Genomic DNA, 14,717 nt, shown 5'->3' with positions numbered 1-14,717 from the left:
TCTCTGACTTTGCATAAATTAGTTACACCTCTGGAGAAGTTTCTTCCAGTATAAACTAGGATTAGTATTTTTCTCTCTGCTCCCTAGAGATAAAATGAGAAATTCTGGCTTAGGATTTCAAGACATTTCGAATTCTATGGCTTAAAGTCTGTAATATCATTTCTAATAACCTATGTATTTCTATATTTTCCAATTAGAATACATTTCCACAAATCAGAATTTTAAAATGTGTGGTATCGAATCACCATGTTTGATATAAGAAATAAAATATAAAGACCTTGACTTTCAAAATCCTTATAAAAAGTGCTATGTGAGAATATGTTTGATCTGAAGTTTTTAAAGATATTCAAATCCTTTTGAATTTTAAAAACTTCTTCCAATCACCCTAAGAAAGAAAATCAATTGGACCTCACAGTACTGACAGCTTTGAGAGATGTGTAATTTTTTCTTACAAGGTTAATATTAGGCAGTCACAATCACATAAACAAAACTTCAAAGGAAAATTGTTATAGTTCATTTTATTAATCCCATTTATAAGCCCAGATCAAACGCCATTTCCTCTGTGATGTCCCATTAGTTAGGAAGCAGTCATCCTCTCCCTGTATCTCTATTAATAAATACTTTCACATGTAACTGTTACGGTTCTTCCCACAGAACTTGATTGATGTGGAGTGTGTTCTGTGTCTGGTCTCTCCTCTGCCTCCTAATGCCAGGAGTGTATCTTTTTGTCTTTGATTTTCTATTAAGCCTGTTATTGACATGGTCTGCTATTGTTGGCAGGTCTCACCATGACCTTCTTGAGCATTTTGTCTCTACATCTTAGAACACACGTCACTATCTTGATTGTGTTTTAATTGTGTATATCCTTCTAAAAAATACTTTTTCAGGGCAATGCCATTGTGATCTGTATAACCTGTAAAGTACCCCAGATGTGCTTATACATGGAGGTACATAATATTTTTTGAATGCTTGAATTTTTCCTCTTCTTTTTTTGCTTTCTAACATATGGATTTTGGGCCTCTTTTCAGACAGAATTTCTTGATATAAGCCAGCTGTCTTTCATCCATGATTTGGGACCAAAGGGCATGTAAGTTTCAGTATTGATCTCTAAGGAGAAGTATGAAAAGTTGATGAGCATTGTAGCTTTTGATTTATTGGTGTACCAGGGTGATGGAGCTCCCCTGGCTTCACTGTTTTCTTCCCAGCAGAGTCAAAGCAACTGAGGGACCTATTTATACAAAACAGAATATCTTGCTACATTAAACAAAGGTGCCAACTGCTCCACACTCCTTCTCCTCTTACCCCACAGTAGTGGGTGTTTACAGAGATAACAAATATGATGTGTGTGAGAATGCATTAAAAATCAAATATACAAGATCCCTTCTTTATCACATATAAAAGTTAGCTATTTACCATTTATTTTATTGACTAAAAGTAATGCTGTGTAAAATGTATGTTATGTAACAAGATTGAAATTTACTTAATGATTATCTTCTGATGGGCTACAGTCCATGGGGTAGCAAAGAGTTGGCCACAACTGAGCGACTGAGTACATCCTTCATGATATGAGAGCTTGATATTACAAAGAGTTTAACTTTTCTAGTCAAGAACATTGTTGGTAGTTCTTTTAATATTTTTTTTGTTTGGTTGGTTGGCCATTATTATTGTTTTTTCTTTTCACATCTTTCAGAGTTAGGATATTTCTCCTTCTGAAGTAATAGCTTTGCTTTACTTCTTTGACATGAATTGGTCCTAGAACTGTAGATGAAGGGATGCAGAAATACCCTGGAATCTGTGGATGAGCATTCTCAATGATCTCCATAGCAGATGAACCTCCCCCGTGCTGGCATTTGGCAACATGTGGGGTCTTTTTCAGGCTGTCATGGTGGCTGGGAGAATGCTCAGCATTTAGAGCCAGAAGCCGGGATGCTTAGGTACTGCTGTGTGTGCAGTATGCTGTCCCCTGCGCCAACAGGCCTACATCCACCAGGTGCTTTTAAAGACTGGCTTTGGAGTTCTGAGCCTAGTAAACATAGCAGTGATCTATTTGACAGTGAAAGCAGAAAACGTAGAGCGGTAGGGCATGGGAGAACAGAACAGTTTATTTAGTTCCCAGTTATGAGGCTATATCAGCTAAGTGTGAGCTGGAAGTTTAAAGATGATGGGTTAACTCGATGTCTCTTTCAGAGAAGGTATGATAATGAAAAGATCCGGAGGACACAGAATACCAGGCCTGAATTGCTGTGGCCAGGGAAGAGCCTGCTATCGGTGGGCAAAAAGGTGAGACTTGAGAGTTTGTGTGTTTGTCTTAATAAACTGAGTATTGGGGGAGTTTTTATATTCTAGTTTTCAATTATAAATCTTTGAAAGTCATGGCAGAGCAAATGTTAAATTATTTTTAAGTTCCAGGTTTCAGCTCTATTTAAATACTCTACTCAAAATTGCATTTGTAGGCAGAGTATGCCAATTACATAGATAAAAACCCAATGGGCCATAGGATTCAAAAATTGGTCAGCCAGGGAACATAGACAGTGGCCAATTAGCACCAGTCATTATGCTTAACATCAATAGTCATTAGGGGAAGATAAATCAAAACCACAGTAATCTACAACTCCATAGCCACCAGGATGGCTGTGATAAGCAAACTGGACAATAGCAAGTGTTGTCAAGGCTGTAGAAAAATTAGAACCTTCATATTGCTGGTGCATCATGTAAAATGATACAGCCAGTTTGGAAAACAGGGTGGCAGTTCCTCAAAATGTTAAACATACAGTTACCACATACCCCAGATATTTCCAAACAGAACTGAACAAATGTATCTCCATTAAAACTTATTCATGAATGTTCATAGCAGCATTATTCAGAGTAGCCAAAAAGTGTAAAAAGCCCAAATGTCCATCCCCTGATGAGTGGTTAACCAAAATATGCTACAGCCCTATGATGGAATATTATTTGGCCACAAAAAGGAATGAAGAATACTAAAGGGTGTGGGATTTCTCTTCTGGAAAATATCTGGAATTAGATGACCATGATGGTTGCAAAATTTGTGAATATATTAAAACCACTAAATTGTACATTTTCAAGGGGTGAATTATATGGGTTTTAAATTATATTTGAATATTTTTTAATTTTAATGAAAAAAAGAAATGAAAGACTGATAAATGTTGTAATACGAATTAACCTTGGAAACATTACACTAAGTGAAAAAGAAACAGCTACAGAAGGTTACATATTATATGATTCCATTTGCATGAAAGGTTTAGAATAAGTAAATCTGTAGAAACAAAGTACATTCATGGTTTCCAAGGGCTGTGGCACAAGGGGAATGGGGAATTACTACTACTGGGTGTAGAATTCTTTTTTTTTAAATTAATTTATTTATTTTAATCAGAGGCTAATTACTTTACAATATTGTAGTGGTTCTTGCCATACATTAATGTGAATCAGCCACGGGTGTACACGTGTCCCCCATCCTGAACCCCCTCCCACCTCCCTCCCCCTCCCACCCCTCCGGGTTGTCCCAGTGCACTGGCTTTGAGCGCCCTGTTTCATGCATCAAACTTGGACTGGTGATCTATTTCATATATGGTAAAATATACATGTTTCAATGCTATTCTCTCAAATCATCCCACCCTCACCTTCTCCTACAGAGTCCAAAAGTCTGTTCTTTATGTCTGTGTCTCTTTTGCTGTCTTACATATAGGGTCATTGTTACCATCTTTCTAAATTCCATATATATGCGTTAGTATACTGTATTGGTGTTTTTCTTTCTGACTTACTTTGCTCTGTACAATAGGCTCCAGTTTCATCCACCTCATTAGAACTGATTCAAATGTATTCTTTTTAATGGCTGAGTAATACTCCATTGTGTGTATGTACCCCAGCTTTCTTATCCATTCATCTGCTGATGGACATCTAGGTTGCTTCCATGTCCTGGCTATTATAAACAGTGCTGCGATGAACATTGGGATTCATGTGTCTCTTTCAATTCTGGTTTCCTCAGTATGTATGCCCAGCAATGGGATTGCTGGGTCGTATGTCAGTTTTATTTCCAGTTTTTTAAGGAATCTTCACACTGTTCTCCATAGTGGCTGTACTAGTTTGCATTTGGATGTGGAATTCTTTTGGAGTGATGAAAATATTCTGGAATTATATATTAATGATGATAGCATACAAATTTACAAATATAGTCAACTAAAATACACTAAGACCCACTAAACCATACATAAAAAATAAACAAAAAAATGGTAGTGTTCAGGGGTAATTTTAGAGTTATATTTGTGAGGATGTATATTATGGTAAGTGTGATATAGACAGAAAACTTTAATTCTTGTCCTATGTCCTGTCCAACTAAAGACTCCTTATAGAGGAGTATTCTTATCTCATTCTTATTTGTTCCTCAAAGCATCTATGACAACATTTTTAACATAATAGACAACAGCTATTTGTTCCAATAATAATTTACTGGAATTTTTAAAACTATTAAGAGATGTTTGTAATTTTTCTAACCTTGAAAAAAAATATGAACTCATATGTAAAGAGGAAATTAAGTTATGTGTGAGTTGAAGATATATAAGCTTAAAACTAGAATCTTTAAACGTGTATTTCAGATACATTGCCAACCAAAAATACCATTAGATTGGTTTATTATTTTCTGGGTTTTTAAAGAATAGAAGAAATTACAAGGGAAAGATCAAGAGATTAAGCTAGAGGAAGTTGAGAATTTCTATATTACAAAAAAAACAAAAGATTTTTTTAACTACAATAAACGGGACTAGTAGACTAGACAATATTTGTTTTCAAATAAACTTCTGTAATTTATTTAAATGTCCCCAGAAACTTGGGGTATAAGTAACATCACAGGAAATTCAGAGATTCCCCCTTGAAGTAGCTTCCCATCCTCTCCTACCTGCAGTGGTACAGAACCCTGGGGAACACTGAGTGCCAAGCCAGGAGAGGAGCAGAGCCTAAGCCAGCCTTATGCTCCTGCCCTTATGAACTTCCCTGGGAAAGAATCTGCCTGCAGTGCAGGAGACCTGAGTTCTATCCCTGGGTCAGGAAGACCCCCTGGAAAAGGAAATGGCAGCCCACTCCAGTATTCTTGCCTGGAGAATTCCACAGACAGAGGAGCCTGGCAGGCTCCAGCCCATGGGGTCACAGAGAGTCGGACACGACTAAGCGACCAACACTTTCACTTCCTACTCTTGCTTCCTGCGCCATACCATGCCTCTCGGGGAGGCAGGACCTCCAAACCACTGGGGCCCTGGCACTAATTCCTCTTGCCTACTCCCCGGTCGTCAGCTTTGCCTAAGGTTGCTACTAAGTGTTAGGTATGGATTTTGGGCTGCAAGCACTGGTAAGTCTTTGAAGACTTGCTCTGGATTGCCTGAGCAGAGTAGGCTGGAGGCATTCGCAGGCCCTAGGAACAACCTTCAGCCAAGAGCTGGCGGGAGTCCAGCCCCCTCACCCCTCAGGTAGGGTGATTCACCAGCAAACTCTGCACTGTCTCCCAAGGTTCCCTGGAAGATTTGCAGCACAGCTGCCCACAATCCAGTGCATGAAAACACATCCTCGATGGCTCCCTTCCTGCTCTTGCTTCCTGTCCTTCCCTTCCTCTGCTTCCTACTAAGCTCCCTAATAAGTAACTTTACAAACCGCTTTCACGTCTATCGTGTCTCAGAGTTGACTTCTAGAGCAACCCAACCTAAGACATCTACTCAAGAAATGGAAGCCTGGATCTGGTCCATTTTGTCATTTATTGAGCAACTAATGTTTGGCAGGCTGTGTTCTAGCCACTGTGAGAACAGTGGTGAACAAGGCCATGCCCCTGCCCTCACAGAGCACTATTGGAGGAGATCACAGACAGTGGAGAAGCTGACAAGCAGGGTGAATGACGTTAGCACAAGTGTTTATCAGAGCTTTGAAAGAAAAAGAAGGTGATGGGACAGTCAGGGACATGAGGACTTCAGACAGAGGCTTTAGCTACAGAAGTCAAGGAACTGACCTTGAGTTGTAACCTCTGTGAGAAAGAGCAGCCCAAAAAGGTAGAAGGGGGAGGCTTTGTTATATAAAGGAAATATACCTCCCCCACTTTTTAAAGTCTGATAATATCAGATTTCAGTCTTCCTGGTGGCTCAGTGGGTAAAGAATCTGCCTACAATGCAGAAGACACACGAGATGTGAGTTCAATCCCTGGGTCAGGAAGGTCCCCTGGAGGAGGGCATGACAACCCACTCCAGTATTTTTGCCTGGAGAATCACATGGACAGAGGAGCCTGGTGGGCTACAGTCCATGGTGTTGCAAAGAGTGGGACACAACTGAAGTGACTGAACATACATATCAGACTTCAACCAGGACAATCTAAAGAGATATGATCTTCCCTAGAATAAAATGTCTCTTCATTTTAATTTGTATAAATCTTTCCATGAAACTTGAAGCCTTGGTTCCATATTAATAAGTATTTTCTGAGTTACATTCATGGGGTATAAAATGTCAGTACCAAACAAAAATGATAAGATGTAGCTGACAAATTTTGTTTGGAAAATTTCCCACACTAGAAGACTGCTGCTGCTGCTAAGTTGGTTCAGTCGTGTCTGACTCTGTGCGACCCCATAGACGGCAGCCCACCAGGCTCTGCCATCCCTGGGATTCTCCAGACTAGAACACTGGAGTGGGTTGCCATTTCCTTCTCCAATGCGTGAAAGTGAAAAGTGAAAGTGAAGTTGCTCAGTCGTGTCTGACTCTTAGCGACCCCATGGACTGCAGCCTACCAGGCTCCTCCGTCCATGGGATTTTCCAGGCAAGAGTACTGGAGTGGGGTGCCATTGCCTTCTCCACACTAGAAGACTATTGGTGTCTAAATGAGAGTTACTTTTAAGGGCAACACTTGATCATATCTCTTTTTAAAATTTTTGTATCCATTTTTAAAAAAAGATTCTGATCATTTTGTATATTCTGTATTCACAAACTGACATAAGGGAAACAAGGCCATCAAACTTTCAACCAAGTCTCAGGCACAAGTATGAAGAAAAGGGAAAAAAAAAAAAATTTCTTCTGTTCTGCTGGCAAACACAGCAAGCATTTCTTCCCTCAATTCAAAACATCTGCTTAAACAGCACATCATATTGATGGGCTCAATGATAAGTTTCTTATCTCAAATAATATCTTAAGAGATAATTTATAAGAAATAAATTTAGCATTTACTAAACTATGAACTATACCAAGAATTACAATTTTTAGACAGTGACCATGTCTAAATGATTTTATTTATGCTCCAGGATCTATTTGTGCAGCTGTTATTCAGGCAAGAGTGTTGCTTTGCCTGAAGAACTTGTCTGGGCCCTGGGGAGATACCAGTGGACATGATACGCATTCCCTGTTCTCAAGGATCTCACTTGCTAGTAAAGGAAAGACAAGAAACAAGCAGACGAATAAACAGTTCCAGACAGTGATAAGTGCTAGGAAGAAGCGAAACAGGATGCAGAGGCGAGTGGGCTGGGAGCCCAGGAAAACCTTCCAGTGGAGAAATATTTAAGCGAAAGATTGATTGACAGGCAGGGACTGCTCATGGGAGGATCTGGAAGAAATAATTTCTAAGTGAGGAAGAGCAAATGTAGAAGCCCAGAGAACAAGGTAGCAAGTCTCAGGACCAGTGAGACCAACGTGGTGAGAAGGAAGAGTATGAGATGAGGCTGAGAAGGTGATGTGTGACTTAGGTGGCTCTATCTGCATTTTAATGACACAGTTTGTAGTAGAACAGGTCACATCTTGTTAGAACAGACCATAATTTCACCTGGTATAGAACAAGAGAATTCATAAAAGCTCACATTTATTGGCTCCAGGCATTGTGCTAAGCAACATCCTTAAGTCATCTCAGTGAATCCTCAAAAATACTTATGAGCTGGACATTGCTCCTATCCTCGTTTTATGGATTTAGACCTCAGGCTCAATTACCCCAGTTCACAGAAAAGGGCAAGTGACAGAACCAAAACTGGAGCCAGGGAGGCTGACTTCAAGCAGACACTTAATCCCTGAGCAGCAGGTGCTGTCGAGAAGGCAATGGCACCCCACTCCAGTACTCTTGCCTGGAAAATCCCACAGACGGAGGAGCCTGGTAGGCTGCAGTCCATGGGGTCGCTAAGAGTCAGACACGACTGAGCGACTTCCCTTTCACTTTTCACTTCATGCACTGGAGAAGGAAATGGCAACCCACTCCAGTGTTCTTGCCTGGAGAATCCCAGGGATGGCAGAGCCTGGTGGGCTGCCGTCTATGGGGTCGCACAGAGTCGGACACGACTGAAGCGACTTAGCAGCAGCAGCAGGTGCTGACTCCCAGAAGGCTGCTTGGCGAATTCCTTTCTTGATGCATATCCTCCTGTTAGAGAAAAAAATCTTTTGACAAAAGAGACAAAGAGGAGAAACAAGAAAAGGTTAATGAATGGTATAGTTAAGAAAAGCTTTAAACTAAGGCCTGGCATCAATTCACCTTATATCTAATAACTGTTACAGAGAACAACTCATCATCGTCAAAACAGAAACCATTCTCTTTTGCCTTCAGATTTCAAAATCCAGCAGTCACTATTAAACACTTCTGTATTTCTTCATCCCTCACTGTTGTGTCTGGTGTGGAGCTCTGGCTAGAGCTGGCTCTGATGCCATTCAGGGGACCTTGACTTCTAGGCAAGTCCCCAAGTCCGGTACGTTTGACTTTTCTTTGTCAGTTTGACAAACCCACCAGCTGTGGTTTTCAAAGCCTGTGGCTCCTTCCTGGTCAGCAACACTGCTGCTCTGGGCCTGTGCCCTGCCATCTGCTCTCTAGCTTACATAGAAAGTCAGGCTGGGACAAGGGATCATAGCTAAAGAAGGACCTTTAACAGATATATGATCTTTAAGCCTTGACCGACTTTTCATCAACAAGTAGTTATACGTAACTCATAACTCAGCCCCATCAGAATGACTGAGTTTCTATTTGATATCATGGCCTTGGCAGTGACATTCAGCAGTGTTAAGAGAATTCTTATAAAACATGAATTTCTGCATTTTCTGAAAACTATTGAGAGTGTTATCCATTAATATTGTTCAGTTGCTTTATGTAAGGTTCCAAGTGAGAAACTTTCTTTGGAATTTATCTTTTTGTTGGGTGACTTCTTTATTTCCTTAATTTATTCATTTGATAAGAAAAACCAGGAAGCTCAAACCCACATTGGTGTGCCATCACCATAATTATATTAGTGTTGTGGTTAGATATTTGCTTTCTCTGACCTTGATGTTTTCCCTTTTGTTAATTGTAACACATGTATGACCTTTACTGTGTTATCCTAAATCCATCCCACCCCCCTTTAATTGGAAAGGAGACAGCCTGTATATTAAAAAAACAAGTGAAATGAAACCATGTGGAAATAAATGTAGATTGTCTACATTAAATCCCAAACTAGAGAGCCACTAAAATGTAATGTGGTTAGCAATTTCAGTAATAATTTGTTATAGGTTTCCTTTAACTTCTGACATCACGTATTACATTTACAATATTTGTTCATTTATGTTCAGGTATTCTGGCCTTACCTATTTCATAATGTGCTTTATGTTGCCTAATACGTGATATAATATTCCCACTGTTCGTTTCTTTAATTATTGACCAATTCATTTCACCACTACACAATTGCAGGTGACGATGACATTACCTACATGGCCTTCAGACTCTCCTCAATGTGGCCTTTGCCAGGTTCCTACCCCACTCCCCACACCTCATCTGCTACACTTCCGGAAACCCTGGCCTCCCCAGGCCGTCCCCCAATACAGGCAGCATTCCCAGCCTTGGTGCCTTTGCTAACTCTTCCCTCCATGTGGATGTATATATACCTGGACTACCTCTTCGGGCTCTGCTTGTTGGGCTCCTTCCTGGTTTTGCTCAGACAACACTTTTTTGAGAAATGCCACTAGCCCTTTCTCTTAGAACTGAGGACCCCTTCCTTACACACATCTCTTTTTGCTTTCCTCCTTTAACACCTATCCCATTCAGCCTAGCATTGTTATTGTGCCCCACCAGCCTAATAAGTTCCTTTGAAAACATGTCTGATTTATCTTCGTGCCATTTCTACCTCTGCTCTAACTCCCAGTTTATCACTGTACTTTTCCATCATGAAGCTCTTAAATATATATTTGAATTGATTGCAGATATACTTTTGAGAGATCATGTTCCACTGAGCATCATTTATTAATGGTCCTTGCTGCTGCTGCTGCTGCTAAATCGATTCAGTCGTGTCCGACTCTTTGCGACCCCATAGATGGCAGCCCAGCAGGCTCCCCAGTCCCTGGGATTCTCCAGGCAAGAACACTGGAGTAGGTTGCCATTTCCTCCTCCAATGCATGAAAGTGAAAAGTGAAAGTGAAGTCACTCAGTCGTGTCTGACTCTTAGCGACCCCATGGACTGCAGCCTACCAGGCTCCTCCGTCCATGGGATTTTCCGGGCAAGAGTACTGGAGTGGGGTGCCATTGCCTTCTCCGATTAATGGTCCTTAAGCCACCAATAATTTGAAATGAACCATATGCAGAGTATTGGATGTTTATTAAATTTTTTTAAGGGGAATTTTTACTTACTCAGAGACTCAGTTGCCTCTTCTGTGATGGTTTATTTTGGCAAACATTAACCCACCCCATTTTCCAACAGCTTTGGTTCCTGCTGTCCATCCTGTGAGCACTGCCCACCCACATCAGGGACATTATTGAATTGTCTTGAATTGCTTGGTGCCAGTACTTCTCAGGGAAACATAATAGGAAGATTTTTGTTTGTTTTTCTGTTTCATAGTGTTTTCATGTTTTAAAAAATAGACCCCTGTGTAAAAGACAAAATTATGTTTACTGTCTGCTAGAATGCTTACTTCAAACTTGTCATAATAACTTGTTCCCTTTGTTTCAATAATTCAGTACAACTTCAAAAATATGTGTTTTCTTCTTCTTACAGGTGGTTGATAGTAAAAGATTCCTTTTTACTGTATATGAAACCAGACAGTGGTGCTATTGCCTTCGTCCTGCTGGTGGATAAAGAATTCAGAGTTAAGGTGGGGAGGAAGGAGACAGAGACGAAGTATGGACTCCGAATTGATAATCTTTCAAGGTAGAATTTGGAAAGATTTTTTAAAGATTTCTCTAAAAACAGTTTTTCTCCCAACCTTAAGTGAAGAAGAAGGTAAAATAATTTAGGTGTTAGAAAATTATTATTTAGAACTCATCCTCAATTAAAAGTAATTAAACTACTTTTTTATATCTTTAGGATGCAGAGTATCCTATATGCAAGAGTCAGAATAAATGGTACCATGTATTGCTATGTGCCTGTTTTAACAAAATATATGCCTGCTTTAACAAAATTGACTACCCATTAATACCAATTTACCAAACAGATAAGGAGTAATAGTTCTTGTTTTTAAAAAGTAGAATTTTACTTTATAAATGGATACCCTTTAATTAATAAAACATGTACACAGTGATCTGATTATAAAAATTCTGTTTACATACAGATTTTTAAAAAGATGCCTTGAAGGATACTCAACTGTACATTTATTATAGATTTTATTAGTGAGTTTGTGAAAGGCTTTTCTTTTGAAAGGCTGTAGTTATACAATATATGTGTGTCTTTTTCTTTCTGATATATATATTTGTCTCTATAAAGTTCAGGGTCATGTATATGAATACATTTTTGTTGTTTAGTTGCTATGTTGTATCCAACTCTTTTGTGACACCATGGACTATAGCCCATCAGGCTCCTCTGTCTATGGAATTCTCCAGGCAAGAATACTGGAGTGGGTTGCCATTTCCTGCTCTAGGGGATCTTCCTGACCCAGGGATTGAACCCACATCTCCTCCTTGGCAGGCAGATTCTTTACCACTGAGCCACCTGGGAAGCCCATATGAATACATACACATATACAAAGGTCCATATAGTCAAAGCTATGGTTTTTCCAGTAGTCATGTATGGATGTGAGAATTGACCATCAAGAAGGCTGAGCACCGAAGAACTGATGTTTTTGAACTGTGGTGTTGGAGAAGACTCTTGAGACTCCCGTGGACTGCAAGGAGATCAAACCAGTCAGTCCTAAAGGAAACCAACCCTGAGCATTCATTGAAAGGACTGAGCTGAAACTGAAGCTCTAATACTTTGGCTACCTGATACGAAGAGCTGACTCTTTGGAAAAGACCCTGATGCTGGGAAAGATTGAAGGCAGGAGGAGAAGGAGACAACAGAGGATGAGATGGTTGGATGGCATCACCAATTCAATGGACATGAGTTTGAGCAAGCTCTGGGAGATCATGAAGGACAGGGAAGCCTGGCATGCTACAGTCCATGGGGTCTCAGAGAATCAGACTTGACTGAGTGAGCTGAACAATGACAACAACATTTCTCTCTATACACACTGACTGACATCAAATATATATATATGTATTTAATATAAATATGCTACTCGTACTAATATGTTTGCATGTGTGTTTGTGTGTGTGTGTGTGAAAAATGCTGAACTTACCAATCTCAGACAATAGGAGGTTCAGGATGTTATTGGAAATATAATGATGCTGCCATTAAATCTTCCTCCTGGAAATTCTCTGGAAGTTCAGTGGTTAGGACTCTGTGCTTTCACTGCCAAGGGCCTGAGTCCAATCCCTGATCAGGGAACTAGAGTCCCACAAGCTACACAGAGCAGCCAAAAAAAAGGCCACCTCCCTCCTGGTACTACTTTCCTGTTTTCTGGAGGACCATAGAAATCAGACCACAGTTTTCACTGGTCACTGTGACAGCTGCTTTTCTGGCCATCTTATCTCCATTTCCTGTCATCACTCACTTGTGCACACTTGCCAAATGAATCCATACAGACCCAGGTTTCATCTGCTCCCTCCCTGGTGTAAGTGGTCCCCCTCCTTGTATCAAAGAAGCCCAAATTCCTCCATTTACAATCTGAGGCCTTTTATCTCTCTGCCTTTATTGGCAATCCCTCCCTAAAGCAGTCTTTCTGTTCTTTAGGGACGGTTCTCTTCACACCTCTCCTCACACATTTTTTAATTTCACCTTTCTTCTTTCTACCTCCATGTTTGGAATGGTTCTTTTTTTTCCCCCTTACCTCTGATTCACATCCTGTGATAAGACTTCTGTTTGTCCTTTATCTCTTCTTTTTCTCATAACTGGTTTTCAGAGGCATTTCAGCTCAGTTGGAGCAGTGCTTGCATGCTGGGTCAAGCCCAGGCATTTTCTGTGCCCTGGTGACCTCTCTGCAGAACCCCGTGTCTGCCTGCCGAGGCCAATGGAGAATGCCTCACTCCTCCCAGCACCACCACGTCTCACCTCGCCCCTCCCTACACCCCAGACAAAAGCCAAGCATCAGTCTCTGACTTATCGAGGGGACCAGTTTGGACATCCCTAATCTTTATAAATAATTATTTTAGGATCTGTGCATATAGGATCATTGCATTTCTCCCCAAAGCAAACTCTCCTGCTCACTCACAGCACCGGTCCTTTATTGGGGCAAGTTTCTGCCTAAATGCCAGGGAGACTGCTGACTTCAATACCTTGTTTTCTCTGGGTTTTTGTTGTTGTTATTGTTGTTGTTGTTTTCCTTTTGGCAGTGGCTAGAGAAAATCCCATGGATGGAGGAGTCTGGTAGGCTGCAGTCCATGGGGTCGCTAGAGTCGGACACGACTGAGCGACTTCACTTTCACTTTTCACTTTCATGCTTTGGAGAAGGAAATGGCAACCCATTCCAGTGTTCTTGCCTGAAAAATCCCAGGGACGAGGAAGCCTGGTGGGCTGTCGTCTGTGGGGTTGCACAGAGTCGGACATGACTGAAGCGACTTAGCAGTAGCAGCAGCAGCAGAGACATACAGATTCCTATTTCACTGACCTGGGATAGAACCTGGAGTTCTGGCAGTGAGAGCATGGAGTCCTACCCACTGGATTGCCAGGGAGTTCCCACACCTTGTTTTCTCTGAACTTCAAATTTGGATAACTCACTTCCACCTCTTAGTGGTAGTCACCTCTTTTGGCATTTGTTATGTAATAACTTTTTGTAATCTCCCACTCTGAATTTTTTTTTCAGCAATGACAAATCTGTAACCATTTAGAATCATTTAGTCATTTGCAATAGAAAAATCCAGTGCAGTCTGGGTTACATCAGAAGTAATTAATCAAATATGTTAACGATGGCTGATTCCAGGGCTCCAGCTATGTCACTGAGGTGCATTTTCCTGGAGTTTCTCAATTCTGTCGCCTGGGATCTACTCCATCCTCAGGCTGGTCTCCTGGTGGTAGCAAGATGGCTGCCTCTTACACTCAAACCAAGTTTGGTGGAAGGGGAAGAGTCTCCTGCTGGCATTTCTGAGCAAGTCCTTGATTATATTCTCACTTTTTGGGTGGAGTTGGCTTATGAATATCATCCTTGAACCAGTCTTTGGAATCAGGAGCTGAAGTATGCCATTTTGTTGGCTTTGGTAGACCCAGAGTGGGCACGGGATGATCAGGCTATTTCCAGAGGCTGAGGGAATGGACACCAGGTAGGCCAAAGGGAAATGTCCTTTACAGGAACCAACAATTTTCTAAGACTTGGATGTAGGACCTCACTTGATGCCTCTTCCATCTCTTCCTCACAGCTTGGTCCAGTTAGCTCTAGGCCTTTACACATGTTTGCATAAGTGAATGAGGAAATAAGTAACCTGAAAGTTTATTTTGCTACACTGA

General features: G+C 40.8%; 1 protein-coding gene across 39 annotated transcripts in view; it reads left to right on the top strand.

Annotated features, from left to right (window-relative positions):
* Nucleotides 1-14,717, top strand: part of PLD1 (phospholipase D1) — a 273,635-nt gene that overhangs the window by 102,692 nt on the left and 156,226 nt on the right. For all 39 annotated transcript variants that reach the window (XR_015161521.1, XR_015161559.1, XR_015161610.1 and 36 more), the window contains 3 exons: nt 1,029-1,087; nt 2,188-2,280; nt 10,962-11,114. Coding sequence is in view for 34 of the 39 variants with exons in the window: in XM_086394443.1 (XP_086250569.1) it covers nt 1,029-1,087; nt 2,188-2,280; nt 10,962-11,114 (305 nt within the window). In the remaining 5 variants the exon portion in view is untranslated. The remainder of the gene's footprint in view (nt 1-1,028; nt 1,088-2,187; nt 2,281-10,961; nt 11,115-14,717) is intronic.

Source organism: Bos grunniens, chromosome 1 (genome assembly GCF_055505025.1).
Source record: "Bos grunniens cultivar Pamir isolate PY7600 chromosome 1, Bosgru_T2T1.0, whole genome shotgun sequence".
In the NCBI taxonomy this organism is placed as follows: domain Eukaryota; kingdom Metazoa; phylum Chordata; class Mammalia; order Artiodactyla; family Bovidae; genus Bos; species Bos grunniens.
The sequence above is the reverse complement of the archived record's forward strand: the minus strand, read 5'-3'. Positions and strand labels throughout refer to the sequence as shown.